The 16,428-nt window shown below is 36.1% G+C and overlaps 3 protein-coding genes across 3 annotated transcripts in view; 2 read left to right on the top strand and 1 right to left on the bottom strand.

Annotated features, from left to right (window-relative positions):
- The window catches only part of tpt1 (tumor protein, translationally-controlled 1), a 1,004,241-nt gene that overhangs the window by 127,192 nt on the left and 860,621 nt on the right, over positions 1 to 16,428 (top strand). The gene's annotated exons all lie outside the window — the stretch shown is intronic.
- The window catches only part of gtf2f2a (general transcription factor IIF, polypeptide 2a), a 170,248-nt gene that overhangs the window by 99,592 nt on the left and 54,228 nt on the right, over positions 1 to 16,428 (bottom strand). The gene's annotated exons all lie outside the window — the stretch shown is intronic.
- kctd4 (potassium channel tetramerization domain containing 4) lies at positions 10,943 to 12,730 on the top strand. The gene has a single exon (XM_028799673.2). It carries the CDS (start codon positions 11,330 to 11,332, stop codon positions 12,101 to 12,103), a length of 774 nt encoding a protein of 257 aa, XP_028655506.1. The 5' UTR covers positions 10,943 to 11,329; the 3' UTR covers positions 12,104 to 12,730.

The raw sequence follows: 16,428 nt of genomic DNA, 5'->3' as shown, positions 1-16,428 counted from the left end.
ATTTAAATTACATCTTGATATACAACAAGCACAAAGAAAGGCGGCACATAAACTGCTTCTATTTCACACGCTTTATATGCCCGCATTCAGCTTGCTCTGTCACCACAAATGCTGTGTGAACACCCGCCCTCCGTCACCAACCACCGTTCACTGGATTAATAATATGCGGTGGCTCGTGGTGGATGACTTTCTGCTTTAGAGTTAAAAATTACAAGGGTTAAAGACTAATTGCAAGAATATTCATTCAAAAACGAAAACTAAAAATATTTTACTAAATTATTATATTATTTCAGTTAGTCTTTCCAGCTACTTTAATAGTTTCGTTTAGTTTTTCATTTCGGTTTTGTTAATTATTTTATTTCAGTATACAAAAATGTTTTTTTAATAATAGTTTCAGTTTTGATTTTAGTTTTTGTAACTATAATAACCTTGCTACACACAGATAGACATAATTTCAAAAATGGTACTTTCAGACTCGGGAAGGTCTAAAATGTCAAGATTCATCAGAATTTTGAGGTTGAATTTTTTCACAATTCCTATACTTTCTCTATACATGGTATTTTCGGACTCGGGTAGGTCTAAAACATCAAGATTCATCAAAATCTCAAGGTTGAATTCTTTCACAATTCCTATACTTTCTCTATACTGTGTATACGAGAAAGTAAAAAACAGGGAGTTGAACATGTCACTTTGTTGCAAGCAGTACAAATTATGTTCATATGTACCAATATAGGCGGCACGGTGCGTGCCTGCGTGGAGTTTGCCTGTTCTCCCCGTGTCTGCGTGGGTTTCCCCCAGGTACTCCGGTTTCCTCCCATAGTCCAAAGACATGCAGGTTAGGTGCATTGGCGATTCTAAATTGTCCCTAGTGCGTGCTTAGTGTGTGTGTGTGTGTGTGTGTGCATGCCCTGCGGTGGGCTGGCACCCTGCCCAGGGTTTGTTTCCTGCCTTGCGCCCTGTGTTGGCTGGGTTTGGCTCCAGCAGACCCCCGTGACCCAGTAGTTAGGATATAGTGGGTTGGATAATGGATGGATGTACCAATACTGTATAAGTCCTTGCCTACGAGATCTAGTGACCATAGAGACATTCATCACAGGCCACTGACCAAATTATTAGGAAACTGTAAGCAAAAGGGACATCTAAAATACCAAAAACTAACTCTGGCGTGGCAAACAGCATAAGAATTTTCAGCCACCATTCTGAAGAAAAAGTGCATTAACAGATGAGTTTTCTATGGGAATTGCAATACTATTACTTAACAATACAGTGTAACCTCAGGTCACGAACGTCTCTGAACACGGACAAATCGGGTTATGACCAAAAAGTTTGCCAAACTTTTGCATCTGTTCATGACCACATACTCGGGTGACAAACAAGCCAGTTTCCCTTCCAGTTCGTACGCGCCGATGATTTCCGCACGTGTTTAGTCTCTCCCTGTGCATTCACTGTGAACTCTTTGTGCTCCATTTCGTTTCCCTTTCCGGTTTGTACTCGCCGGTGATTTACGCACGTGTTCAGTCTTTCCCTGTACCTGTACAGTACATTGTTCTTGGTCAGATATGCATCGCGCAGCTCAAAATTGTAATCTCCTCTCCACCCAGTTCCTCCTCATTTCCTTCATGTCAGAACTCGACTCATGCAAGGTTAGTTTTTTGTATAAATTACGGATTTTTCAAATGTTCATTTTTTTCCCTGTGTTTAAAACTCATTAAAAAAAGTATTTAAAGCAATCGGTTCGTAAGGCTATTAGCGTGAACTCCTGCAATGTTACTTTCATGGTTGTTCATGGTTGGTTTTAAAATAAAGTTCGGATTTGTTCAAATGTTCCTTTTTTTCCCTGTGCTTAAAACTCATTAAAAAAAAGTGTTTAAAGCGATCGGTTCGTAAGGCTATTAGCGTGAACTCTTACAATGTTAGTTTTCTCTGTTCAAGGTTTTCTCTGTGTTATTCAATGTTTTTACATTTAGTTTACTATTACACTGTGCATTCTATGGTATAATTAACTATTGTTGTGCTTAAAAAATCTTTGAAAAAAATATATATTTACATTCAGCTCATACGGTCCGGAACGGATTAATTGTATTTACATACAATCCTATGGGGGGAAACTGCTTTGGGTTGCGACCAGAGTTTTGGAACAAATTACGGTTGTGACTCGAGGTTCCACTGTAGTTTCCTATCACAAACAAAAATTGCAGAATTATGTAAAGTACAATTCCAGTTTTTAATTCATGCACATATGCATATCTATAGCTATGGTGCTGCTTTGACAAAGATAGTAATTTGCTTCTAGTCAGCCCATGTTTTATAGATAGAAGACAAGGTAAACAAACTGAAGTCAGAATAGATTATTTTGAGACTTTCTGTGCCTGATCAGCTGTAAATGACAAGCAGAAAAATAAAAAAAAAAAACCTGAGGAACGTCCAAAAGCTGAGACTTTTAATCTAATTATCAAATACAACACATTAGAGAATTAAGAAATATGGAAACTGACAAAAAGCAACTGCATGCCTGCTTATAATAAACAGGGTCATATAAGAATACTTGAAAACATTACACATCCTTTTAAGAGGAACCTCATTGTTAGATGAATGAATTTTAATATAAATGCTGTTCAAAACAGATTAGATTACTGACAGGTTAATTTACTGCCTTCACAATTTAAAACTGTGTGCCATTAGGTACATTTACTACTACACATTTTAATTCAGAGTTGAGTTACTCATCTAAAAATGACTAATTTTTCAAATTACAGGTCTCAGGGAAAGATAAACAGAAACTAGAATCTATAATAATCTAATGAATTAAACTGACTTTTTATAACAAAATACTAGAAATACAAAAAAACATTAAACCAAGTTGAACTACTAAACTGCAAAAATATAGATATTAATATATTAAAAAAGAATGCATTTTAATATAGGTCCAGCTGAATGTATTTTTATTTTTGGACAATTATAAGCCAAAAGAAAATTCAATGAAGAATCCAACTCTGAAAAATTGACAATCATTTATTTTCTAATACTTCATCATTTCCCCCATGTGAGAAATATGCTGACACTATATTTATCATTTACTGACAATCATCTCAGTAACTTTTAGCAACTGCTAGATACCCTCTTCACTTCCATCACTCTATCTACCCATTTTTCATGCACAAGCACACATACACCAGCAGTGTTACTAAGCATTTATCAAACCCTTAACTTTCCACCTTGTCTCATGTAGGACATACATATCTACTATCCTTCTGTTAAGCACTTCACCACTTGGCCCACTTTTGTAGTTATACTATCAGCATTCCATGTCTCAATCCTAATCTCCTTCACACCTCTTACTCACTAACTCTCCATCTCATCATTTTACGTCCACCATAAATCGTTTGTCCCCTGTCTCTGCTTTGGACAGATTTTAGAACTCTGTTTGACCTAGGCAGATGGGTGTACCCACAGGGTCCTATAGGCTGTACCCTGTCCATGTTTTGTAATGCTCATCTTTGTATCTCATCATTAAAGATTAAGGATCATCTTTAAGGATGAAATATTTTAAGACTGCCGTTTATGAGACATAATAGGGATACCTAAAGATAAGTTTTGAGAAAAGTTGAAGGTCACATGTGAAGTGCTTCTGGGATGGTCAGAGTTAGGGACTTATCAGAAGGATTTAGGAGTCATAGTGGACTCAACACTATCAACTGCAAGACAGTGTTCAGAAGCCATCAAGAAGGTAAACAGAATGTTAGGTTATATAGCACGTTGTGTCGAGTACAAGTCCAAGGAGGTTATTCTCAAGCTTTATAATGCACTGTTGAGGCCTCATCTGGAGTACTGTGTGCAGTGTTGGTTTCCAGTCTGCAAAAAGGACATAGCATAACTAGAGAAGGTCAAGAAAATAGCAACTAGGCTCATTCCAGGGATACAGGGGATGAATTATGAAGAAAGTTTAAAAGAGTTGAGCCTTTTCAGTTTAAGCAAAAGAAAAGATTAAGAGGTGACATGACTGAAGTGTTTCAAATTATGAAGGGAATTAGTACAGTGGATCGAGGCTATTATTTTAAAATAAGTTCATCAAGAACATGGGGACACAGTTGGAAACTTGTTAAGAGTAAATTTCACACAAACATTAGGAAGTTTTTCTTTACACAGAGAACCATAGACACTTGGAATAACCTACCAAGTAGCAAGGTAGACAGTAAGACATTGTGGACTTTCAAAACTAGACTGGATTTTTTTTTTTTTTTAGAAGACTTAAGTGGATAGGACTGATGAGCTTTGTTTTGCTGAACTGGCTGTTCTTGTCTAGATTGTTCTAATGTTCTAATCTGAAATCTGGTGGTGTAAGGAGCATAATAAACTATTTGTTGGTGAGGAAAATTGACTATGACATGGTGAAAGAAACCATAAACAAAAATTATGTTCCATGTTATGTGAAGAGTAAATTTCCTGAAACACTGGTAGCAAAAAATGAATGAAGTTACAGAATTATAATATATGGCAAGTGGCAAGAAATGATGAAAGCCTAGTTAAAAACAACAGAAGAAGCATGCATTTGGACAAAGGGAATAATACATTCATAATATTGATCTCCTTTCTTTTTTTCTAAATTATAAATTATATTTTCTTTATATCACTTACCCCATGCAGTTTGTAGTGTTGGTGGAAAAAAAAATCTCATATTTTCATGGAAAATGGACATATAGTCTGTTCTATTAGAAACTATAACAATGTGAAAAAGTCCATGGGGAAAGAAAAAAAAATGTTACTCATGTCATAAAACTCATATAACTGTTATCCAGTCAATATACTCAAAATGTCCAAAACATGTGTGGTTTTGCTAAATTATTAAATAGCTACTTACAGAATAAACAGCACAAATCATAAACCGGAAAGTAACAGGAAAGACATTGGAAAGACTTTTTGAATTGAACACATTGACCAAAGAAAGAGGAGGAGAAGTGGGTCCTGTTCTAACAGAAAGTTTAATATAATCCTTTCATGGAAAAAAGCTATAACAATTGTTCTTGGCCTCCACTACAAACTACTTGATGAAATTAACATATAAAAAATATTTCTAGCTGCAGTATTCCCTTAAGGAGCAAATAGTACTGGATTTTTCATACTTCTTTGCTGCACGGCAACCACTGGCAAAAGCTTGAATGGGAAGTGTAAATAAATGACTTAAAACACACACACACGCACACACACACCACAACAACAACAAAAGCAGGCAGTCCTCATTTTACTATTGACAATGATTTAAGCACCATCTCTACATTGAAAAATACAGGCTGGATAAGCACACACACACAAACCTAAACGTATATAGGACATAGCAGGGCAAACCTCAGCTAGAAACAGGCCAGCATGAAGACAATTTCACATACTTCATGAAACAATGTTTTTCTAGGTAAGTGATTATGTTGAGCATTTGATAGAAACTTGGGGAAAAAAATATTATATACTGTATATTTTAATAGTAATCTAATTCTTAAGAAAAGTTTATAACTTATTTTGCACAACATCTAGTGGGGCTATCCCTTACTGGTGCTTCATGCAGAAATGCCACTGTTAAGGACCACAAAGATTTGAAAATAACATTCAACCAGTTAACCTATATAAGCATAGAAAATGACCATTAAATCAGTGATGATGGTGACAAACAGCAGAGGAGCATATAACCCTAGATAAAGTAAGACTAACTTCCCCTTCTTCAAAAACAACTTAAACTACTTCAGGTCTCTTCCAGGTCAGATGCTTAAACCAAATTGCTTGAGCATATACTGAACTTGTTGTGTGGTATCTTTCATATAAGCTATATCTAAAATATCTCTGGTGAAAGGTGCAGATGACTAAACTATGGTGAAAACCCAAAACACTTTCATTTTCCATTTACTGCTATGAAGTGTATTTTTGTGAAAAGATATTGATGACCAACTCACATTTCATTCACTGTTCTTCAGTCCAGTACTTGGCAGCTCACATATAGGCATGGTGTGAGTGGTAAAATGCACCTTCAAATGTCTAATAAAATTTCTTACATAATTCCAATGGGTCATTAATGACTTTCAAATATTTCATCTTTGTATTATTTGTTGAGTAGTCTTCATGGCTACATAAAATTTCACCAGTCTCACAAAAAGTGTACAGTTATTAAAGGTTAACCACAGTTACTGCACAAAGACAAAGGGTACACTTTTTAAATACAAAACACTACTCAGTTCAAGGTTTCACTTTTAATTAAAAATACTGCCGTATAAAAAATGTACACACGTCATTTCTAACAAAACAGAATGTATGAAATGATAAATAATTTTGAAAATCACTTCATAAAGAAAAGAAAGTTATTTTTATTAAGACAAATTTGAGAAGTAAAGATGAATAAATGACAGAAAAATGGAAATATCACTTGTGTATCTTGTTGTGCACCTGCTCTTTAACTTTTCAAAGCAATATCACTTTCTGGGGTTAAGGCAACAAAAATTCCTGTTCCTAAGATTTTGGTCCAGGGTTTAGAACAACAGCTACAATAGGAGAAACAACATAAACATTTTTGCAAAACTTCCATTATATAAATAATGCAAACAATGAACATATTTCAAGTGCTGAACAAATTCCTTCCTTCTGGACAGTAAGCGACCACCTGCCAGTATAATATGCAACCTGTAAAAAATACTGAATACAATAAGGAGCAGGAATACATGAGAGGGGAATAACATAAATGAAGAAAGAAAATGCAACATTCTCAGTCTTTTAGATTGCTGGCAAGTTGACAATAATCAAATGAAGCAATGAAAATGACTGTAAAATTAAGCAACTTGTGCTCTTACACAAGTAAAATGCACAGTCTATTATTTTCTCATTCTTTTGTAGATTATACATAAAATTATATGGCTGATAAAACACACTCCTTCATTTACTGTCTCTTTTCTGAGTAGATGACGATGAAGCTGCTGTCACTTCCTCAGGAGAAATAGATTTTACCCAAGTCAAAGAATGGTGGAGTTATTGTGAATTAAAGGTCATACTCCTCAGTAAATGTGGCAGTAATGTATTTTTACTTGCATACATGGTCTGGCATAAGCGTAGTAGCCCTGTGATGGGTTTCTCCCCTGGTAATATTAAAGTGTAGAACGTGTGCATAACAGTCCTAAACATGCCGCACTGTAGCTTCTTAAAACACACAGGGCAGAAACAAACACTGGCTTCATTTTTTTGTGGCACCCAGTGCCAAGACCTTGTCCTTTTCCCCTCTTTTGCTTGAACCAAGTCCTCCACCATTTATTTTTCCACACCTCATTCAACTGCACTCATATCTTCCGTAATCTTAACACAACTCAGCTCCATATTGAGTAGATACTTTGAATCGTGCACACAGTACAGCACTGATAATCACAAGAGTAGTAATACATGATAGGTTAAAATATATTTAAAACAAAAACATGTATTATTGTTTTTTCATTTAATGCGGATGTTGCTCCTTTAATATAATAGTATAATAGACTTCTGACTATTATTATAAAACAAAAATGGCAAAAGGCTGGAAACCTGGTGTTAAGTTGAAAAATTTTAAGCCCTGCTTTTTTTGTTCTATCCCTATATTTTGAATTAGGAAAGAAAATACAGGGTATGCCAGTTGTTCACTGTTGCACAAATTTAAGAGCTGAATCAATAGTGCTGGATTCAATGTTGTATTTGTGAACACGTATAATTGGAATTCTGAAAGAAATGTACTCATTTAGAACCATACATAGGAAACTTGTCATAGCAAAATCAATCTTAAACAATCTTAAAAAAAAAAAAAAATAAACACCCCATGTATATTCAGCAGGCACCAAAGACCTCTTTCCTGGAAAGGTAATGCTAAAGCCATCTGTTATCTACACTCACTAACTAGCATAACAACATGACAAACTATGCCATTAAAATAACATGAATTCATCATGAAAAAATTAAAACTCTTAAGATCGTTCACGTCAAATTCCCGACTTAAAAGCAAATGAATAGGTCTTTCACTTGTTGTAAAGGATGCTGAAGTTAGAATACATCCAAAACAAAAGGGAACCTAAAACAACCATACAAAAATGCTTTGGCAATACATCTTAATGAACAAAGAGGTGCAAATCTTAGGCATGATGAAGATTTAGAAACATATGATCAGCTTTATAGTACCAAAATTTATATATGCAGCATCTGAGCATTTAAAAAAAAAAAAAAAAAAAAATTTTGACTTCATTATCACCACATGTATAGAGGGCAACCAAGCATGGCTGTCATCACCTTTATTCACATACTAGTAATTTTCAAATATCATTCTGTGGGTAACTTTAACATTCTGAAGTGACATGAAAGCTATGCTCCTTCTTCACCATTTTTTTGTGAAAATTTCTTTAACAAAAAATTATTGCTGATGTTTAAAAAATGTTTTAGGGTTACATTTTAGTTTCTAAAGACCTTCGTATGCCTGATAAAATAGAATTCAGAATCCTAGAATGTATGTAAGAAAACTAACTATGTGTAGCAGGCTAGTGAAAGATTGGGTGAATGAACAATGATTTATACCTGTCCTGAAGAGATCTGGAACAACAGTTTCAGGTAGAACAGTCTGTAGGATGCTAAAACAAAATGATTTCCATATGTTTGTTTTGGGATTTTAGTTACTAACGGACTTGATCATAACATCCAACTCTGGTTTTTCAAACTGTTTCTAAATAAAATGACTACTGTTCTGAATACCTCTGAAAGTCAATTTTGAAAACAAGAATTAGAACTATCAGTTATAGACTAGGGCAAAATTTCACTTACAAAATCAACCAGCTAAATGATGTTTACAGGCAGTTATTCTTTCCTAACGTCATATCCAGGACAGAGCAATTGCAGGTTAAGGGCCTTGCTTAAAGGCTCAATCGTTGTGTGGTGGGTATGGCAACACACTGTATCAGTGCATGCTCCTAACCTCTCTCTCTCTCTCTCTCTTTTCCTAAGAATGTGTAATAATTTTTTCTGATTTGCATACAAAATCATATTATGTAATTATAATTTATAATTTTATAATTTTACTTTATAATTTTCTCCATTACTGTTTTTAAGTTATAAATAAAACTAATAAAATTAAGCTATATTTTTATGCTTCATATATTAAAAGACAAAATTAAAATTGTAAGAGTGCAAACAAAACTGACCACAAATTAGATATATACACACAAATCCTCTAAAAACCCTGATTAGAAAAGGCACTAAACAATGTTGGTTGGGGTACAGGTCTATTTCAGGGTCCACAAGTGAATATAGCCACACTTAAACTGACAGAGGAATGATTCAGAACTGCCTATGAACCAAATATGCATGATCTTGGGATGTGTGAGGAAAACCTGAGAACCTGGTCAAAAACACAAAGATGGGAAACACATCCTAATTCCACAACAGTTAGGTACTAGACTTGAACTTAGATCCATGAGGCAGCAGCACTATACATAATTCTCCTCTAATTAATGTTTTGGGTGAATTGTTGTTTTGGGGATTACTGACTTTTACAGGTGGGGAACAATTGTGATTCTCTACTAACAGTGGTAAGACACAGGACTACTTCCTTAGTAAACTTGTATAATTTATTTACTGTACTTCTATACCAGAAATTAGCAGAAACTATCAGTTGTTTGCCAAGTCAACCCTTCTGTATATATGTATGAATACTAATTCCATTGTAGCTGACAGACTGAAAATGATTTGATGTGCACATATGCACCAACAAAATGAAACAAAAGCCAGACAGCCTAAATCAGAAATTATTATGGTATCTTGGAGCAGCTGCTCTAATGTACAGTATTCAGGGAATTTTTGATATTGTGTTTTGTTTTTTCCCCCCACAATTTTACCAGATAAAATGCCACTTACATTACAATTTCCTACAAGAGGTGCTTTAGACTAGAGCCTTACAATAATCAACAACATACTGGCTGAAAAATATCATAATATTATTAGTATTATGAGGAGTGAATGATTGGCTGTAGATTAAAGGTGCTCCACAACATGTCTGCCTATTTTATTCTAGCTCCAGGATTATACAGCTCTGCAAACACAAGGTGTCATGTTCATAGTCCTTTCACAGAATAACTGCAATGATTCAAGTACACTGTCATTACTTCAAATATCAGAAAAGAGTGCATTGTTGCGTTGTAAATCTTTTTGAATTGTTTTGAATAGTGAAAGTACTGCATAAATGATTTATTCTGAAAGTTTCATTACTGCTTCATAAAGACTGCCTGTACAAACTTTTCAACACAAGTTAGAAACATACAGGTTATTTTAAATCTTTCAAATCCTTAAATAAATACTATGTGTTTACAAATCATACATAACCAAAACTGTTATAACTGAAATTATACGCAAGAAGTGTGCATTTTCCCAATAATTTAAAACCCTTCACTAAACAACAATCTAGCTGCTTACTTGAAAAAAAGCTTTAAAAAAATTGACAACAATAGATTCAAGAATTCAGTGCAATACCAAAAACATTTTTTTAAAAACCCTACTAGCCATAAGACTTCAATTTGCCACACTTACACTGACTGCAATTAAGAAATAACTGTAAATTATACTGGTCCAATAATTAATTTTACTTGAAGAAATAACATGCGAGTATGTGAAGAGTGAGTGTGTGTGTGAGTATGTGGAGTGTGTGTGTATGCGCAAGGGGTGGGGGGGCCAGAGGTATTCGGAGGTTACAAAAGCAAAGAAAACTCACTTGTGTCTTGTTTTTTTCTAATGTATTTTTCATCTGAATGACTTATTTACACCCTGCAGAGGCTTGTTTAATATTCCTACATAAATTTTTAATATCATGCATAAAACTGCAAAAGGGCATCATAGTATCCTTAAAGCAAATTGAACCTGCTCATTAGGACTCACTTTTAATCTTTTAACAGTTAAATTTCCTGTGATTTCTCATCACATGAGGCAACAGCGTTTCTTCTCACCAGCAGAAACTCATCTTTCATCGTATGGAGAATGTTAATTGCCAGGGAGCAGATTCTATGCTGTGTTATGATGAAGAAACCTGCAACAGACCAACCCTTTTGGGATTGAGGGTTAAAAGCTGAAATCCCCACCCCCACATCATCTTCAAACTCAGATGCTGCTACCTCACAGCACAGTCGATACACCACCTACAGTGTTGCTGCACTGACAGCTCGAGAAGCTCTGCCAGCATTTGCATAGCCCTCTCTCTGCCAATGCTCAGCTGTTCAACACAGATACACACAGGTACTCGAGGTATACAGGACTAATTTTGACTTTCAGCTTGATTAAACAATCAATTCCAAAGAGCTCCAGGATGGAATGGAAGATCAGCAGAATGGAAAGTGAACTGTACCACATTAATCCAGATATACTTCAGCCAAGCAAGAACTGCAAAGTGCCATCTGTGACAGTAACCCTTAATGTTGGAGGCAACTTGTACATTACACAAAGGCAAACCCTATGCAAGTACCCTGGCTCTTATCTGGAAGAAATAGCAAATGGAAAAAAGCAGGATGTCCCTTTAGATCCAGAAGGGAACCTTTTCATTGACAGAGATGGACCACTCTTCCGACATATATTGAACTTTCTACGAACTGGTGAGTTGCTTTTGCCAGATGGCTTCCGTGAATGTGGCATGTTGGCAAGGGAGGCAGAATTTTATGGGCTGCAGGCACTAGCAGACACAGCTAAAGAAAGAGAAATGCGACGGGGTGCAAATGCAGAGACAGCCTACCTTGAGGTGACAGACAGCCATGAGAGATCACAGGGTCTGAAAGTTTTTTGTAGTGACCTGGACTTCATTGACAAAGTAAAGGGCCGTATTGTGCAGGTGTCCAAAAGCAGACTGGATGGTTTTCCTGAGGAGTTTGTGGTTTCTTCTAACATCATTCAATTTCGTCACTTCATTAAGTCAGAAACAGGTGCTCGGTTAGTGCTAAAAGAGGACAATACCTTTGTTTGCACCCTGGAGACCCTCAAGTTTGAAACCGTTATGATGGCATTAAGGAGTGGCTTCCACCTACTCACCAGCCTGGACAGCTCCAAAGGATCTGTTGTGCACTGTGAAGCCCTTCACTTTCTTAAGTAATTAGAGCACAAAATTGAGAATAATCTTGCTTTTAAAAAAGCAAAAGTGGTCTACAGAAGTATCAACTGCGGCACATGAACTGGTTGCTTGGACTGAAGAATAAGTCTATTTCAATGTATTCCCTTCTTGAAAATAAATCTGTCTATTTTTCTTTTCACAACAGACACCCTGGGGTAGGAAGTAACTGTTGGCTATACAATCTTGCAAATAGACAGCACTTTCTTAACATGATTCTAAATAGGAGACAAAAGAGCAATGCAGAATGAAACATGACTGTTTAAAAAAATTACTGAGGAAAGATGGTCAAGATGTGAAAAAAATGAACACTGGTATGTCGTGCATTAAGTTATATACATATATATCTGGATGTGCAATATGCTGTGATAACTTTGAAAAAAACAATTCAAGTAAAATTTCAAGTAAAGGCTACTAAAGGCTTCTGTGTGCTAAAACTGGCAATGAACGATGTTTTTTAATGTAATAAAAATGTAATGTTCCTCATTATTGTGCAGAATATGTTAAATGCATGTATAAAATGAAAAATAGAAAAATGCACTTTTGAATTCAAATATGTTATCATGTAAATACCAATGGTAATTAAAAGATTAATGTGTGGATGAAATATGTTTTTTATGTGCACAGCTTTGTATAACATGGATCAATGTAATGTTCAGAGAGAAAACAAGCTTAATTCAGCAAACAGATTATTTGTTTTTTGTAATAGTGGTTATAAAAATGGTAAAAAAATTTTTAAAAAGGATCTACACCACTTCAAATACATTAAACTAAAAATCAAAGCAATACAAATAAGGTGATAAGTTAAACTGAAATGCCATGCAATGATAAATGTAGGCATGTTCAAAGAAAACATTCTTAAGAAGGAAATGGGGAAGCTTATAAATTTAATTAATACATTCTCTCTAATGTTACCAAATCATAGCAGTTTACTAAATTATATACTGTATTTCCAATAACATTCTTATACCTAAATTATACTAGTATACATTTATTCTTAACAAAATGACTTCACAATTCAATAATAAACACTATTAAACAACAAGAGGAGCAGCCAGGCATGTATAATATTGGGCATTTTCAATACAACAAAAGTTAAGAACGACGTAAAATGTGCTGTGCCTTTAACTGAAATGATGGTATGAAATAACACAAATTCATTTCAAACCTGAAAGACACATATAACCTAACAAAGGAATGTTTTCTGAATCATAAGAACAATGCATAGTCTCCAAAACATCATAAAAATACTTGATAGATTTTGCTGCTCAAATAAAAAAGACAAAGCATTGAAAAACTAGCAGAATGATTTATATCTGTTCATTAATTCTCGGGTGTACTGGTAGCAACATTATAGTAAACCACACTCGGCATTTCAAAAGTAGTATAAGAATCTTTCCCTGTAACTCTGAAATGGATAAGTGATTTAGAAAAATTGTTGAAAGCCTATGATTTTTACAGCTTGAAAAAAAAATCTGAATGTATACTATTTTTGGAGGCAAAAGATAAAGATATTTTCAAAGACTATTTTTTGTGATACAACAGTGAATGACAAGTTGTCCTGCGGTGGGTTGGCACCCTGCCCGGGATTGGTTCCTGCCTTGTGCCCTGTGTTGGCTGGGATGGGCTCCAGCAGACCCCCGTGACCCTGTGTTCGGATTCAGCGGGTTGGAAAATGGATGGATGGATGGATGACAAGTTATGCTATTATTTTAAGCCAAATGTAAATTGAACCACCTCTCATACATATAAACAGGTCAAAACACATTAAATAAAATGTAGATTTATTTTCTTGGGTATCCCTTTGTCAGATAATTCATAAAAAAACATTCCTTGAATTACCTTACACAACACTTCAGGGCTAGTATACTAGTTTCAAGAAATCTGGCACAAAGTGTACAATTAATCTTCAAAAGTGTAAAAAAGATACAGTATATAAATGAGATTAATTACAAAGCACATAATAGGAACCTGCATTTTTATGAAGAATTAAAAATGCAAATGCAAAGAAAGTCTTGTTACTTGAGATCAAATGGGATGATGGCTCAAACCACACATTCACGCACTGACTTTCTACCTTTTTGTTATTTTCTTTTTAAATGTCTAGAGGTAGTGGCCAAAAATCCTACTTCTGAAATGCCTACATAATCAGCTGAAGCACTGGCTTATGCTGCACCCAGCCAACTGTATGAAATTCTCAAGGAAATAGGTCACAGGCCGGCTGTTGCCAAGGAAGCAAATAAAAATGCAGCATTTTTCAACTCTGCAGAAAAAATGAATAAAAAAACATCACTCTGGAATGTATCCATCACACAGTCAAGAAGAAAGAAGTGTTTGACAATGCTGATTAACTGTTAGTTATTCTAGAGATGTGAGCATTTTATTTTTAACTTAATAAGGACTGCACATAAAGTGACTGAAAAATTGAATATGCAGTTCTGACTGCAAAATGTGCCTACATTTACATAATCACGTAGAAGTAAATTAAAAGCAGAGTGCTCACGGAATACAATGACTTACAGTGAGATGCACATTAAACAAGTGTGCTTACAATGGGTACACACAAACAATAACATCAGCTAACATATAAATGGATTTATTGCTCAAATAAGTTTACTATACAGTATTGTCCTGGCAAGTATAGCGTAGAGCCTCTCTTTGTGTATTACCACAATACACATACAATACACACACATGGAATTATAAAAATAAACATAGTATTTGGAGAAAACAAAATATAATACTATTACTTGGTAAAATGCAATAAATAAAATAAACTAGGCCAGTGGTTCTCAACTGAAGGGGCCGTGCAGGGCCCAAGTAAACTTCAAGGATAATACTGATAAAATAGGATTAAAATACTTCTTAAATAAAAAAAAAAAAATCACCGTCATTTCCTCTACATCTTCCTATCTTAAATCACTCTTGAGGCAGACTGAAGACCAAAGTGCCAATTAAGTGAAAAATTAAAGACAAAACGTACTAAGTAATTGCAACACAAACACTGACTTAATCAGTTTAAAATTGAAAAGATGCCGATGAAAGAAAAGAAGAAGCAGGCCGCTAGGGTGGAGAAAAGAAGAGCACAAGCGCATCAACCTCTCAGCAAACAAATGCTAAACGTACAGAGAGAGAGTATGAAATCTATGAATGCTCAAGTCAAGTGTATTTACTGCACGTTATCGTGCAGTATTATATATATTGTAGCAGTAGAGGCCCCTATCGACCTCTTGAACCCTCAGGTACCACTCCAAACACCGGGTAAAAGTACAATTATTATTTATTTTATAATAATAACGTGCACAAAGCACCCTCCACTCTACACTACTCATATAACACAATACTCAATAATCAATAACCAATCCTCTCCCAGACACGTTGCCACCCTTCCACCCAGCTCAGCTCACTCGTCTGGGGTTTCCCAGAGTCCTTTATAGTCCCTGACCCGGAAGTGGTTCCAGCCTTGCAATCCATAAATCCTCATCACTTCCAGGTCAGATTAAAAGTCCTTTTCTTCAACCTGGAAGCATGTCGTTTCTTCCAGTCATGTGATCAGGACGCACTTCCAGGTTATAGGGCACGTAGCACTCTGCAAGCCTCCCTAGAGCGGCTCCTGGTGGTCCCCATGGTATCCAGCAGGGTTGTTTATAAAAACTACAATGTCCATAAGGCCCTGCTGGAATTCGGGGAACTTCCATGCTGCTGGGAGGGCTCCATCTGGTGGCCTGGAGGTGTGGACCGGAATATTTGGCCGGCCATCCCTCACAGTTCCCTCCCCTTAGTGAAGACCACTGGGGTGCAGCGTCCAGCCACGCGAGGGACATCTTTCCTCAGGAGGACCCGTCAGTCGGGCCTTGGCTGCGCTGTCTATACTCCCCAGAGAACCTAGGGGGAACGGTGTATCGGATGTCCCTCCGATCCCCTGTCCTCCGAGGACAACTTCGCCATACGTGGCCTGGCCGACGACAGTCACAGCAAAGCCGTCGCCATCCTGGTTGTCTTCCTCCGCGAGACTGGAAACCCCTCGGGAACTCCATCAACTCTGTCTCCGCCCTTTTCTCCGCCAAGGGAGGTTTTATGGCCGCCTCGGTGCTCTCAACCCTTTTTCTTACCTTGTCAGGAGACCCGCATTTTATATTTGGGATCTCCTGCTTATTCTGGGGCTTGTGCACAGTTTGGGTCTCTCTATTGGAATAAAAGAGCCCCTTTGCTTTCTGCACGCCCGTTGACCTTAATCTATTCGGAGGCGGCGTCTTCAGCACCACATCGCCCCGGGAGACAGTACTTTTCAACTGCTCCGGTTTGATAGG

The sequence above is a fragment of the Erpetoichthys calabaricus genome, chromosome 4 (assembly GCF_900747795.2).
Source record: "Erpetoichthys calabaricus chromosome 4, fErpCal1.3, whole genome shotgun sequence".
NCBI classification, from domain to species: Eukaryota; Metazoa; Chordata; class Cladistia; order Polypteriformes; family Polypteridae; genus Erpetoichthys; species Erpetoichthys calabaricus.
Note: the sequence above shows the minus strand (reverse complement) of the source record. Positions and strands in the feature narration are given on the sequence as shown.